The 13740-nt window shown below is 44.6% G+C and overlaps 2 protein-coding genes across 2 annotated transcripts in view; one reads left to right on the plus strand and one right to left on the minus strand.

Annotated features, from left to right (window-relative positions):
* Positions 1-482: 482 nt before the first annotated feature.
* On the minus strand, positions 483-4238 carry LOC150044639 (nuclear envelope pore membrane protein POM 121-like). The gene is made up of 2 exons (XM_090321064.1): positions 2894-4238; positions 483-1639 (listed from the first exon to the last, which is right to left on the minus strand). The coding sequence occupies exons 1-2, from the start codon at positions 4113-4115 to the stop codon at positions 1611-1613; spliced, it is 1251 nt and encodes a 416-aa protein (XP_090177190.1). The 5' UTR covers positions 4116-4238; the 3' UTR covers positions 483-1610.
* An 8525-nt stretch (positions 4239-12763) lies between these two features.
* The window catches only part of Flt4 (fms related receptor tyrosine kinase 4), a 37465-nt gene continuing 36488 nt past the window's right edge, over positions 12764-13740 (plus strand). The window contains exon 1 of the mRNA XM_090321066.1: positions 12764-12878. Within this exon, the coding sequence (XP_090177192.1) occupies positions 12821-12878 (58 nt within the window). The 5' untranslated portion in view covers positions 12764-12820. The remainder of the gene's footprint in view (positions 12879-13740) is intronic.

The raw sequence follows: 13740 nt of genomic DNA on the forward strand, positions 1-13740 counted from the left end.
CCAGAACCGCTGAGGAGTTATCCAGTGCGCCTGCGCGGGGATCTCCCGCCTCTTCCGGTCCCCACATCCTTGGGGTGTAGGGAGCTTGCTCCTGGTGTGTCGTGGCTCGCGTCTTGTCCTGCAGGCATACGGTACGGTCCTCCCCATCTTACACATGGACATGAATTAGAAAAATGGAACGCTGCCTCTCGTTCCCCAGGTCAGCCATAACAGGGTCGATCCAGGATGCAGAGCCTACTTTCTTGGTACCCAAAGAAAGGTTTCCACGAAAAAAGAACCCACAGGGATAGGGGCTAAACTTCTGGTACCCGGCCCTCCCTCTCAGCAAGGGCTATACAGGCATCCTCTTGACACTCTTCAGTTCAAGAGCGTGAGATTGGGTCTCTTCAGCTCATCCAGAGCACTTTAAAAACAAAACTTCTTACACTATTATATATATGTCCCTCCCATGGGATTACCACACACCTAAGGGAAGACTGCAATATTTTATCATTAATTTTATTCTTGCCCCCCTGTGCTCTGCTCTATGGTATAGACCCCAAGTCCCCGCAAATTACATTATCACCCTCATATCCAGTCAATTCTACTTAGGTTCAGCCAATGAACGAAGGGGAAATCCATATTTTTTTTCTGGACAGCACACTTCCCAATAAGATGAGGACCTCTCACTAGGGCTCACCTCCTAATTGTCCATACCACTTCCCAATAGGCCCAGCCTAGGGACCAAGTTTTTTAATATATGGACCTTTGAAGAGACAATGAAGATCTAAACTATAGCAACTTCTCCCCTGAGTTCTGCTGCTCATCATCGTTGGTCCTGTCCCATCCAGTACAGTCCAGTCCTCGTTTGACCTTTGTCCTCACAGTTCCTCTTGTTGGTGTTGGTGGTGTTATTTTATCTCTGCCACTTTAAAATCCTCTTCCTCCTCTTTTGGGATTTAGCTCCAGGACCTTGTATTCTGTCTTCTGTACTTTAGTTTTGCCCTTAAGGCTGTCACTGTCCTAGAGGAAACTAGAAGGAATTCCTTGAAGCTGGGAAAGGAGGTCAGTACAGGTGAGCAGGCCAGTGAGATGAGATGCTAAGTTATGTGGTGCACAGAAGCAAAAGTGGACACTGTGTGTGTGAAGGACACAGGAGTCAAAGTTGAACATGGATGGTGCCACTAAATGGTGGTTTTATGCTGCTCTGGACACAAGTACAAATGCTTTCTCGTGGCATAGCACAGAGAGTGGTTCCAAGAAGAAGAAGAAGCAGGCTTTCCTCATGGAGTTGGGTGCTGTGCTGGTGTCCTGAGGAATGAAAGGTTGAAGAAGATCTCAAGTCCGTATCTTCTGTGATGATCATTGTCCTGATAGGCAAGAAACAGTGGAAGACCAAGGGAGTAGGTGGGTCATGGCTGTGGCCAACAGAGAAGATATCTAGCCATCATCAAAGATAATATGCACCACACACTTAAGTCTAAGTCAGACATTACAGTTAGCACTTTAAGGGATTAAGTATTAAAATTAGTCTACATGGAACGTGATATTGTACTACATGTACAAAGTTCAGACTGGACACTCTTGGTTACAGGGTCAGCAGATGAGTTATATCGTCGTCTTCAACTCATTTAATTGCTGTGGGTCTTAGGTCCATCCTCTGTAAAAGAAAAAAAAAATCACAGTAGGTACTTAAAGGGCAATAACAAAGGCAATAAATGAAAAACAATGCCACGGAAGACATAATTGTTGCCAACGCAAGGTGTATACACTTACTGGCTCTGTCTGTCTCTCTAATAGAATTGAATATACCAGGGAAATTATTAAGCAAACAATAAAAAAAAAGTCTGGAAGCTGAAAAGAAAAAAAAATACTGACAAGTGATGTTAAGACCTGAGTAATGGTTTGTGACGAGCTTCCTATATTTCTCAGCTGCCTCAAATATCAAATACTTGGTGCTAAAGAGGCTTCCAATCTAAAATTACCAATAAGTCTGACACTAGATATGCGTACAGAGCAAGGTGCTTTTGGTCAGCATACTCCATATACTGCTGTGCTCCAGAAAGGCTCTGAAATTATTCAATTCAGTGTATTGATTGAAGATTATAATTGAACTGAAAAACTCCTTTTACCTGCCATCTTAGCTCTCTTAAGGTACCACAACGTTAGTCCCATATTTGAGGTGGTGCTGATATAAAGAACCCCACAGCGTTGCCAGTCACACCAAAGAATAGTTATATGATTATGTACTGTACATAATACTTGATAGTGATAATAAGCAACAGTATTACCGGTTTATATTTACTGTTACCATTCTTCAGTCTAAGAATTAGGCAAATGGGAGAGGCAGGAAGAGACAACAACAAACAGAATGAGCACTCTGCCTTCTCCCACCTAGAGAAAACAGGTTCAAAGCTTTCCTCTTCTGTGGCAAGGGATTCTGAGTCAATCAAGCCTGGCAATCTCCAGCTACCCAACTTTTGTGAGCACTTTTGGCAGAAAGGAAGAAGAGAATAAAACATTTTCCTCCTGGGGGTGAGTTAACCATCTGATGGGCCCACAGGAACTCCTCTGGGCTGGAATGGGCTCAAAAACAAAACTGGAAATCCCAAACTTGTCAAAATCTAAGCAGCAAAGTTACTGGGGTAACAGAACCCTGGTAAGCCAGTGAACTAGAATCTACTTCTTTACAGCCAGACAAAACACAGTAGGGTTTAGGATAAATGAAGAAAGCCTTTTATAAGGGTGTGGTCACTCCAGTTAACTATGGAAAGGCCACCAGGCTGGAGCTTCTGCCTCTTCCTGAAACTCTTTCACTGGGTTTGTGTGCTGGGGTGAGGATGTGGCTGGAGGGAGAATTCATGAAGAAAATCTCTGCAAAAGACAGGGAAGAACAAGCTTCTGTGAATCTTACCCTTCAAGATCTTGTTGATCCACTGGACCCTCGCTGTCTTTTCTAGGTCTAGATCTTTGGTAGTGATGGGGTACCCTATCTCTGGAGGTGGAGGTAGGATCAATGGGTCATTTCTTCTCCAGGGCATCAACAGAGGAGTCTTGCGTTTCTGAGGTCCACAAAGGTCAGATGAGGGTACTTGATGGCTTCGAAGTTGTTGTGGCCGGCTGGAAGAATCTTGGGTCACGTTGCCATGTGGGATTTTCCTTTGTGGTACCACTGAGGCTGAAGAGCTCGCCTGCTGCTCTTTCTCACTGACATTTCTTAATGGCTTGGGGGTACAGAAGGAGGTGGAAGAGGGAAGTCCTGTAGCACCTCCACTCTTTTTCTTCTGCAAGATGGAAAACCCTCCAGTGGAACTGTAAGAACTAGTGATTGCATTCCTTTTGCTGCATGAGCTCATGAAGGTCTGGGATTTTGAAATCAGACTGCTTAGTGAGTTCTTGTGACAAAATTCTCTCTTCAGAGGCCCAGGCCTGGGAATAAAAGAAGAGAGGACTCCATTGACCACGAGGCGCCTAAATGCAGATGGTGCCTTGTCTCTGCCATCCGAGGCCTTTCCCGGATGCTGGTGCCTTTTGGAGACTGTCTGGCTATCCAACTTTGCCAGCCCTTCCACCCTGTCCCCCAGCTCTTCATCTTCCTCTTGTTTGGCTTTTGACTGACTGCTCCTGTCTCCCGGGGCTTTGATCACCACGATCTCTTTTGCATATGGAAATGAGAGGTGGCCAGTGAACGAAGACCATATATTCAAGACTGACTGCTGGAGAGCCAGACGCAGTGTGACTTTACCCTTCGCAGATGCCAAGTTCAGGCTCACTGAAGGACAGGGCACCTTGGAGCTGGAGGCAGAAAGCACCGACTTCTTCTGCTGGTCATTCCAGGTGGCTGAGGAGAAGACCCCCAGAAATAAACACCGCGCCTGCTCCGCTGGGTAACGCTGCCGGTGGACGATCACGAGTCTCCGGCAGTGCTGGCGACGACTTGCCGAGGCCACACGATCCTCGTAGGTCAATCTCCGGGACAAGTTCAAAGACGGGGCTACCGAGTGAATCCGGAAAGCCGGAGGAACCCGACGACCATGGTGCAAGGACCCGAGGCGCATAGGTTTCTTATGGTAATGGCCACCCGGCAGATCGGGGGACTGTGGGTGAGGCCTGTCCCGGCTCAGATAACTCCCCATCAGGGGCTGTGCTGCACGATCGCCCTCAAAGGCTCGGAGAGGTTTCCGTTAGCTGCGCGCAAGGAGCCCCAAAGCAAAGCCCGCATGCTGCGGGGAGTTGGGCCTGTGACGTGGCCATGGATGGAGCGCGTGAGCGAAGAAAGGGCGCAGGGCACGTGTGCGCGCGTGGCCCTGGCCGGCCAGGGGGTGGCCGTGCGCGCCCCCAAGCCAACTCTGTGTGGGGGGACGAGGCAGGAATGTACTTCGCTCCCACCCCAGCCATGAAACACCCCCGTCTCCAAGACGTCGACCTCTCTTCTCTCACTTTAAGAGGATTACATTGGACGTTTAGATCTCTCATTTGACCCCCCCGCCCCCCTTTTTTAGCCCCACTCAGGATCTCCCCCTGTCAATACATAGTATAGACTAATCGCATCCTTTTCCTGGCTAACTGGTATTCATTTACTTATCCAAATCCAGTCCTGGAGTTTCTCTCATAAACACACAAATGTGGAGATTTTGATGTTTACACAGCATAACTCAGAGGCACAGAAATACATATTTTTTTTATCCACAATCGAGTGAAATTACTGTCAGGAACCATTCCACCATTGGCAGGACAAGTGCAAATAAACAATTTTATGCCTACAGTTTGCTCAATCATTTCTAGATTACATCTATGTTCCTTCCCCAGCTGACTCAGCCTCCTTTAGGGAAATTCTTGGCCCTCTATTGCTTCCCTTTCATGGGGGGATTTCATCCAAACGTGGATGTAGAAATTTGCCTTCCACCTTCAGCAGCATTAAGTATGGCTGGACGTTCTGCCTTTGACTGCTGGGGTGGAGCTGGCCGACCTGAAGCTGAGTCCTGCTGGGGCATCCAAGGATTACTGAGTTTTCTTCCAGGCCACATCTGCTGGGTATGTGTTCTGGGAGATGGGCCAAGAGCTTTTACCTTATCTCTTTGTACTGAGAAGGGCTCTTGCTCTGAGATGCTGACTCAAAGGGTCTGTGGTCCTCACTGTCTGTGTTCAATGACCCCAGCTAGTTCAAGTAGGATGTTGCATATGAGCAAGACTGCAGTGACCACACCATTTCTGACAATCCTCTAAACAGATAAAGCACTGACTCCATACCCTCAGATATCTTCCAGCCACCCTCTCATACTCAGTTGTCCCTTCCTGGGACAACATCCGAACACAAGGAGACGAGTCCCTTTGAACATGCAGGTCTCATCTGACTCCTATTCAGTTCCTGTCTCTCTTATTCCTTTCTTCCTGTCTGCCTAGGAAATGTGTGACTTTCCCCAGGGGACATTGGTTCTTAATGCCATCGCTGCTTGTTTCCCTGCTTTGTGGCTTCCTTTTATAAACTCTGTGGTCTCAGTGCCTCTAGAGTTCAACACAAAACAATGTATCCAGCACTGCCTAACAACTGCAAATCAAAAGCCTTCACATTTTTCGATGGGCTTCTCTGCTCTCTGTTTTAACACATCTCATCTGAAATTCCAAGCGGAGTGTCACTTCATATTCTCTGCTTCCAGGCCTCCAGCAGGCTGCTCTGGCAACATACAGACATGGTGGCAACAGGGTTAACCACCAGAGTGCAAAGTGACAAAGTCTTCCTATGCCACTTCTGCTGGATCTGCTTAACTAAAGTTAAGGCCTTCTCGTCACCAAAGGGAAAAGCAATCACCTTCAATCCCTGATAGGAGACACTGTGTAATAAAATCACACGAATTCAAGGAGAAGTAAAGAACAATGACTATCTTCACAATCTACCACACTAAGAAGTGTGAAGATGACGATGATAAATATTGTGATAATGCAAAATAAATAACAGCGTGGTAATAATAAATATAAAAATGCACAAATAAAGGGAAAAAGGGCAACATGATAGCTGTAAACCTAGCTATACCACTCACAAATCACATCGAACATAAGGTCATATCAAAGTTTGCAGATCTGGTATTTGAAGCCTAAACTGTATCCTGTCTATGATAGATGCATAAGGGCACAGTTAAAGTCTGGTCTTGTTACATTTGTTTTGTATCTGTGAATTTGTCTAATACAACGACACACACACACACACACACACACACACACATGCATGCGCATGGAAAAAAGCATAATTTGCATTTTGCATTTGCTTGCACAAATGATTTTGCTTACAAAATTGTCTGTAGAAAATTGTACCCAACCAAGTGACTGATATGGACCATGATGAAGGGCACAGAAAGCACACACACACACACACACACACCCCACATTTCCAACACCTCTCAGCCACCTGACTTCACTGGAAAAGTGACAACTTTCCATCTCATCTGCTTTAATCACCAACCACTTCACAACTCAGTTCTACTTCTACCAACAACCACTCCAACAAGAAGCCAGATTCCAGATTTATTGTAGCATTTATATTTGTCTAAACTATTTAACCTGTGTAAAAGTGTACAGCCAATATTGTGGTTATGGCTTGATTGAAATATAGCTTGCCTATCAAAGTATTCATCCATTCAAATTCAAGGAGGCTTTTAGTACATCTTTTCTTTTTCTTTTTGCCAGGCCTGGGGCTTGAACTCAGGGCCTGGGTACTGTCCTTGGACACTTTTGCTCAAAAATATTGCTCTGCCACTTGAGCCACAGCACCACTTCTGGCTTTTTCTGAGTATGTGGTACTGAGGAATCAAACCCAGGGTTTAGTGTATGCTAGGCAAGCACTCTACCACTAGGCTACGCTCCCAACCCAGCTTTTAATATATCTTGTGTCGTGAAACCATCACCACTATCAATTTTAGAACTTAAAAAAACTTGTTTTAGATCTGGGAATGTGGCTCAGTGGTAGAGGGTTTGCCTACTATGCATGAGACCCAGGGTTCAATTCCACAGTACCACATAAACAAAACAACCACAACAACAAAAAAACATTTAAAGAATGTTTTAGAAAGAAATTTTGTACTGTTTAGCTATCACTAGGCAACCACAAATCTCTATTTCCATTTGCCTACCATAGGCATTTCTTAAGAATGAATAAATATATAATGTGTCATTTTTTTTTGGCCAGTCCTGGGCTTGAGCTCAGGGCCTGAGCACTGTCCTTGGACTTTCTCAAGGCTAGAGCTCTACCACTTGAGCCTCAGCACCACTTCCAGCTTTTTTCTATGTATGTGGTGCCGAGGAATCGAACCCGGGTCTTCGTGCATGCTAGGCAAGCACTCTACCACTAGGCCAAACTCCCGGCCCCATAATGTGTCCTTTTATGGCCAATTTCTTTTACCTATTATAATGTTTTCAAGACTCATTAATGTTGTGTGTTATTTCTTGTATGCCATCATTATATTCCATCATGTAAGCCAAACCACATTTTATTTATGATGCATTTAGGTGATGGATAGTTAGGTTATTTCATTCTTTGGATGGTTTTGAATAGTGATGTCATGAGCACACAGGATTGTGCTCACATGCAGGTTCCCTTTCCTCGCATCTACTTCTTAGCAGAGAAATCGCAGGGGCCTATGCTAACTCTTAATCTAGCTTTTCATGTAGCTACCAGTCCATTTCTGAAGTAGATGGATGATTAGCAGTCCCACAAAGTGAAGGAGGATTTTCCCTTCTTATATCGTCCCCAACAATTTCCATTGTTCATCATTTGTATTTTGGTCAGCCTAGAAGGACTGATGAGGGATTTCACTGTGCCTTAGATTTGCATTTCCCTGGTGGATAATGTGTTGAGCATGTGTTTTATGTGCTTATTTGCTACTTGTACATAGTACTGTCCATCCAAAAAAATATATAAGTAGACAAACATAGTGCTGACAAAAGGAACTTTCCATAATTGATAATGAACCATTTAGCTATTCATATGGAAGGAGGAAAAAAGGAAATAAATTTGACCCTTCTCTACTTCACATTGTGGAGAGAAAGCCATCTTGGGTACCTGTAGATCTAAACATAATACAAACAAAAACAAGAAACAATAACCGCTCACCAGTGATTTAAAAAAAGAGGAAATAGGGGCCGGGAGTTTGGCCTAGTGGTAGAGTGCTTGCCTAGCATGCACGAAGACCCTGGTTCGATTCCTCGGTAACGCATCCATAGAAAAAAGCCGGAAGTGGTGCTGAAGCTCAAGTGGTAGAGCTCTAGCCTTGAGAAAGTCCAAGGACAGTGCTCAGGCCCTGAGCTCAAGCCCAGGACTGGCAAAAAAAAAAAAGAGTAAATATCTTCATGATCTCAAGATAGAAAGCATTTCTTTAGAAGAATACAAATAGCCCCAGCTAGGATAAAAGTAACTCATAAGAGTGCCACATTGAAATAATATCACTCATCTCCTCCAACCTCTGAAGACTGATCTTGACATGGTGGTAAATGCCCGTAGTCCTCGCTACTCAGGAGGCTGAAACAAGAGGACTAACTTGAGCCCAGGAGTTAAAAGATCAGTCTGAGCAAAAGAGCGAGACCCTGCCTCATACTGAGTGAAAGGAAAGACGCTAAATAAGAGAGGGAATCTGTAATACCTTGTGGTCAAGTGTGTTTCCCAAAGATGACCTCAAGCGTCTACCATGTCACATGTTCTTCTACAAGGTGACCTCCTCATCCCTGTCAAGAACTGGGGATTATTTCTAGAGGAATAATAATAATATTATTATAAGAAATATTATTTCTTCTCCTGACAACTTCTTTTGCCCCCACATGGCTCCCATGTGATCATCTGGGGTTGCTCATTTGGGTGTTCTTTTTTGGGAAGCTGGTATGGCACAGGAAGTTCAACCACCTTGAATTGGGATGGTAGAAAGACCATAAATGGGTGCACCAGTTTACAGTCCTAGCTGAACTCCCAAATGTCACTCAGCATCATCTGACAGCCATCCAATCCAGTCAAGCTTTCAGAGAGATGACAAAAATCAAATGAGGGATCCCAAGCAAAAATTATATAAGCCCTTCTCCAATTCCTGACCCGCAGAAACACGAGCAAAATAAAAATCATTGCTGCTTTCTCTGCACCCCAACATTTGGAAGTCGTTGTTACTCTGTAATAATGAGACCTGACTGAGAATTTCATTCCCAGAAAGCACAAAGGACTCCTTACCAATCAATAAGAGAAACAGACAGACAATAGGCAGGAAGAAGGAAACAAAAGGCTTGAAATCAAATTGGCCACTTACCAAAAATGTATTCAATCTCAATGACAATTGAGGAAACGCTAATTAAAATCATAATGAGATGCCACTACAAACCTACTACTATGAAAAAGAAATAGTTGATACTCTTGACTATAGTTGAAGAAGACACATGTACCTAGCAATTTTACCATAAATATATATATATACATATGTGAACATGTGTGTTTATATGTGTGTGAGAGAAGTGCATATATATATATACACCAGAAGATACATGCATGAGTGTTCAGAGTAGCAAAAGATAGAAACTGTAAAAACTCAACGTTCCATCAGTAGTAGGCAGACAAATTAATCACATTACATCAAACAACGGAAAATCCAGTGGCTGTGAAAATAAGCAAGGTATAAGTCATTACAGCAATAGATATAGAAATCTTGCAAATGATTATGACTGAAAGAATATCTATGACATGAATCCACTTAAATAAGACCCAAGAAAAACACGTATTTGGGAAATAAAGGAATAAAATCAGCGAAATGATAAGATCAAGCTACCTTATCCTGGACACCTTTGGGCATTAGTGAAAGGCTTGTGAAAGGAAGTGGGAGAAGCTTCTGGAATGTCAAAGCTATTCTACGTCTCTGGTTGGGACATAGATGTTTGCTTTAGACTTCATGTATCTAATGAAATTATGTTCTACTTAAGATATTCAATTCTTACACTGAAAAGAGCTAGTAATGGTTATCATTAACAATCTGGTCTTGGTTTGGGGCCAAGGATGAACTTGACTTGTGCAATGGCATGAAAAAATCATGAATGGAGACCATAAAAGCCGAAGAGAGGGTATCATCATCATCATCATCATCATCATCATCATCACATCATTGTGCTGGTCCTGGGGCTTGAACTCAGGGCCTTGCACTCTGCTTGGCTCTTTCACTTAAGGTTAGTGATCTACCACGTAAGCCACACCTCTACTTCTAGCTTTTCGTTGCTTTCTTGAAGATAAGAGTCTCATGGATTTTCCTGCCACCTCAGATCTCAACCTCCTGAGTATCTAGAGTTATAGGCGCGCGTCACTAACATCCAGCTTTGGATTGTTTTTTATGTCTTGTTATTATTCTTACAAAGGTGATGTGCAGAGGGGTCACTGATACGCTAGAAGCATTCTAGCGATGCGACTGAAAAAGAGGGAGAGGATGTCTGACGGAGGGCTTGCCAATGCAGAAAATAAAATGTATGTCACCTGATTTAGAAAGACTTAGGCATGAGCTCAGAGCACAAATATTTGGGGGAATTCTGAAGCAAGAGGTCAGACCTGCAGTGTGGGGTGGGATGGCAGGAAGGGTGATCATCCATCTATCTATTGTCACACATATATATATATACACACACATATACACATGGTCACACACACGCACTATATATATATATATACATATATATGGTCACACACACACTACATATATGGTCACACACACTATATATACATATGGTCATACTATATATATATGGTCGCATGCTATATATATGGTCACACACTATATTTGTGGTCACACTATATATATATGATCACACTATATCTATGGTCACACTATATATAAGGTGACACTATATATATGGTCACACACTATATATATGGTCACATACTATATATATGGTCGCACACTATATATATGGTCACACTATATATATATGGTCACACTATATATAAGGTCACATTATATATATATGGTCACACTATATATAAGGTCACACTGTATATATGATCACACTATATATAAGGTTACATTATATATATAAGGTCACATATATATATGGTCACACTATATATATGTGGTCACACTATATATATGTGTGGTCACACTATATATAAGGTCACACTGTATATATGATCACACTATATATAAGTTTACATTATATATATAAGGTCACACTATATATAAGGTCACATATATATATGGTCACACTATATATATGGTCACACTATATATGTGTGTGGTCACACTATATATAAGGTCACACTATATATATGATCACAATATATAAGGTTACATCATATATAAGGTCACACTATATATAAGGTCACACTATATATTAGGTCACACTATATATAAGGTCACATATATATATGGTCACACTATATATATATGGTCACACTATATATATGTGTGGTCACACTATATATAAGGTCACACTATATATAAGGTCACACTATATATTAGGTCACACTATATATAAGGTCACATATATATATGGTCACACTATATATATATGGTCACACTATATATATGTGTGGTCACACTATATATAAGGTCACACTGTATATATGATCACACTATATATAAGGTTACATTATATATATAAGGTCACATATATATATGGTCACACTATATATATGTGGTCACACTATATATATGTGTGGTCACACTATATATAAGGTCACACTGTATATATGATCACACTATATATAAGTTTACATTATATATATAAGGTCACACTATATATAAGGTCACATATATATGGTCACACTATATATATATGGTCACACTATATATGTGTGTGGTCACATTATATATAAGGTCACACTATATATATGATCACAATATATAAGGTTACATCATATATAAGGTCACACTATATATAAGATCACACTATATATTAGGTCACACTATATATAAGGTCACATATATATATGGTCACACTATATATATATGGTCACACTATATATGTGTGTGGTCACACTATATATATATGGTTACACTATATATGTGTGTGGTCACACTATATATAAGGTCACACTGTATATATGATCACACTATATATAAGGTCACACTATATATATAAGGTCACACTGTATATGTGTGATCATACTATATATAAGGTCACACTATGTATATAAGGTCACATTATATATGTGATCACACTATATATAAGGTCACACTGTATATCTAAGGTCACACTGTATATATGATCACACTGTATATAAGGTCACACTATGTATATAAGGTCACATTATATATGTGATCACACTATATATAAAGTCACACTATGTATATAAGGTCACATTTTATATGTGATCACACTATATATAAGGTCACACTGTATATATGTGTGTGTGTGTGTGTGTGTGCGCGCGCGTGCGCGTGTCCAGCCACACGATGGAGGTAACCCGCGCGGTCTGACACGCTGGTATTTCCAGGTTACATGTATGGCCTTTTTGCTGACAGGTCGCTGATGGAGGACAATTGCAGGGGTGGCGGGGGACAGCAGACCCGCTGCCCGGCTCGCTGGGTCCGACGCCCGTCCTGGGCCCCGGGCTGGCGCCGTCGAGGCCCCGGACACGCACGCGTCCTCCCCGGGCGGGGCGCACGCCGGGCGGCCGGGCCGGGAGGGCCGGGCGGAGGGGCGAGGGGGCGGTCCACGGCGCCCACGGCCCGCCTCTCCCCCTCCCCAGCTCCGCCCCGGCCCCACCCCGAGCCCGCGGCCCTGTCCGGGGGCCCCGCCCGCGCCCGGTCCAGCCTGCGATCCCGCTGCCAGCCCGCCAGCCACGGCCGTGCCGGTCGTACCCGCGCCGCCACCGCCACCGCCGCCCGGGCCGGAGATGCCGCGGGTCGCCGCGCTCTGCCTGCGCCTGTGGCTCTGCCTGGGATTCCTCGACGGTGAGCACGGGGCACGGCGAGTCCACCGCTGGTCCCCGGGGCGGGGAGGACGGGGGGGGGGGGAGAGGCTGCGCGCCCCGGGGCCAGTGGTGACCCCGCGCCCACGGCAGGCGGGGGAGACGGGCCGGGGGGGGGGGCTGGATGGGCCCCGGGGAGCTCCGGGAGGAGGAAGGGGCTGGGTCAGGGGACCCGGGAGAGCGGGCTGCGCCTCGGGAGATCGGATCACCTTAGGGGTGGCAGGGGGAGGGGGGGTCTCCGGCCTCCCGGCTGAGTCCAGGCGCTGCCTCGCTCCGTCTGAACCCCACCCCCGGCCCACCCCGGGCTGGATTGCGCACAGCGTCCACACCGCGCTTCCCAGGTGACTGGGCATCCAGAGGGTCTGTGGACCCCCGGCCCCTGACCCCGCCGGCTCAGACAAGCAAGCAGCGGTCGGGGGTTATCCATGCAGGAGCAAACTGGAGTCTAAGGCCAATCTTGAGTCCGAAGTGAGAAAGGGTAGCTTGGCATGTGATTGACCAGGAAAGCCAAGGGTCGAGCCCAGGACTGAAAGGTGTGGGTGCGAACGGGTGCTATGTCTCTGGCAGGGAGAGAGACCACCAGAGAAGAAGAGAGAGAAGGGAATGTGGAGCACAAGGGGAGGAAGCGGAGGGGTTGGATTGGAGGTATCAGGAAGGAAGAGGCAGAGAGGAGAGGCAGAAGGCACTGAAAATCCTCTCCAGATCTAGTGTATCTGGAGATCAGAGCGGACCAGGCATCACAGAGCCCTGGTTTGTTTGATTGGAGGAATGCTGGGTGGTTTGGAGAGAGACAGAGACAGACACAGACACAGAGTGGGGGAGAGAGACAGAGACGGAGAGGGAGG

This window comes from Megascapheus bottae, chromosome 29 (assembly GCF_031878675.1).
Source record: "Megascapheus bottae isolate mThoBot1 chromosome 29, mThoBot2.hap1, whole genome shotgun sequence".
Classification (NCBI taxonomy): Eukaryota; Metazoa; Chordata; class Mammalia; order Rodentia; family Geomyidae; genus Megascapheus; species Megascapheus bottae.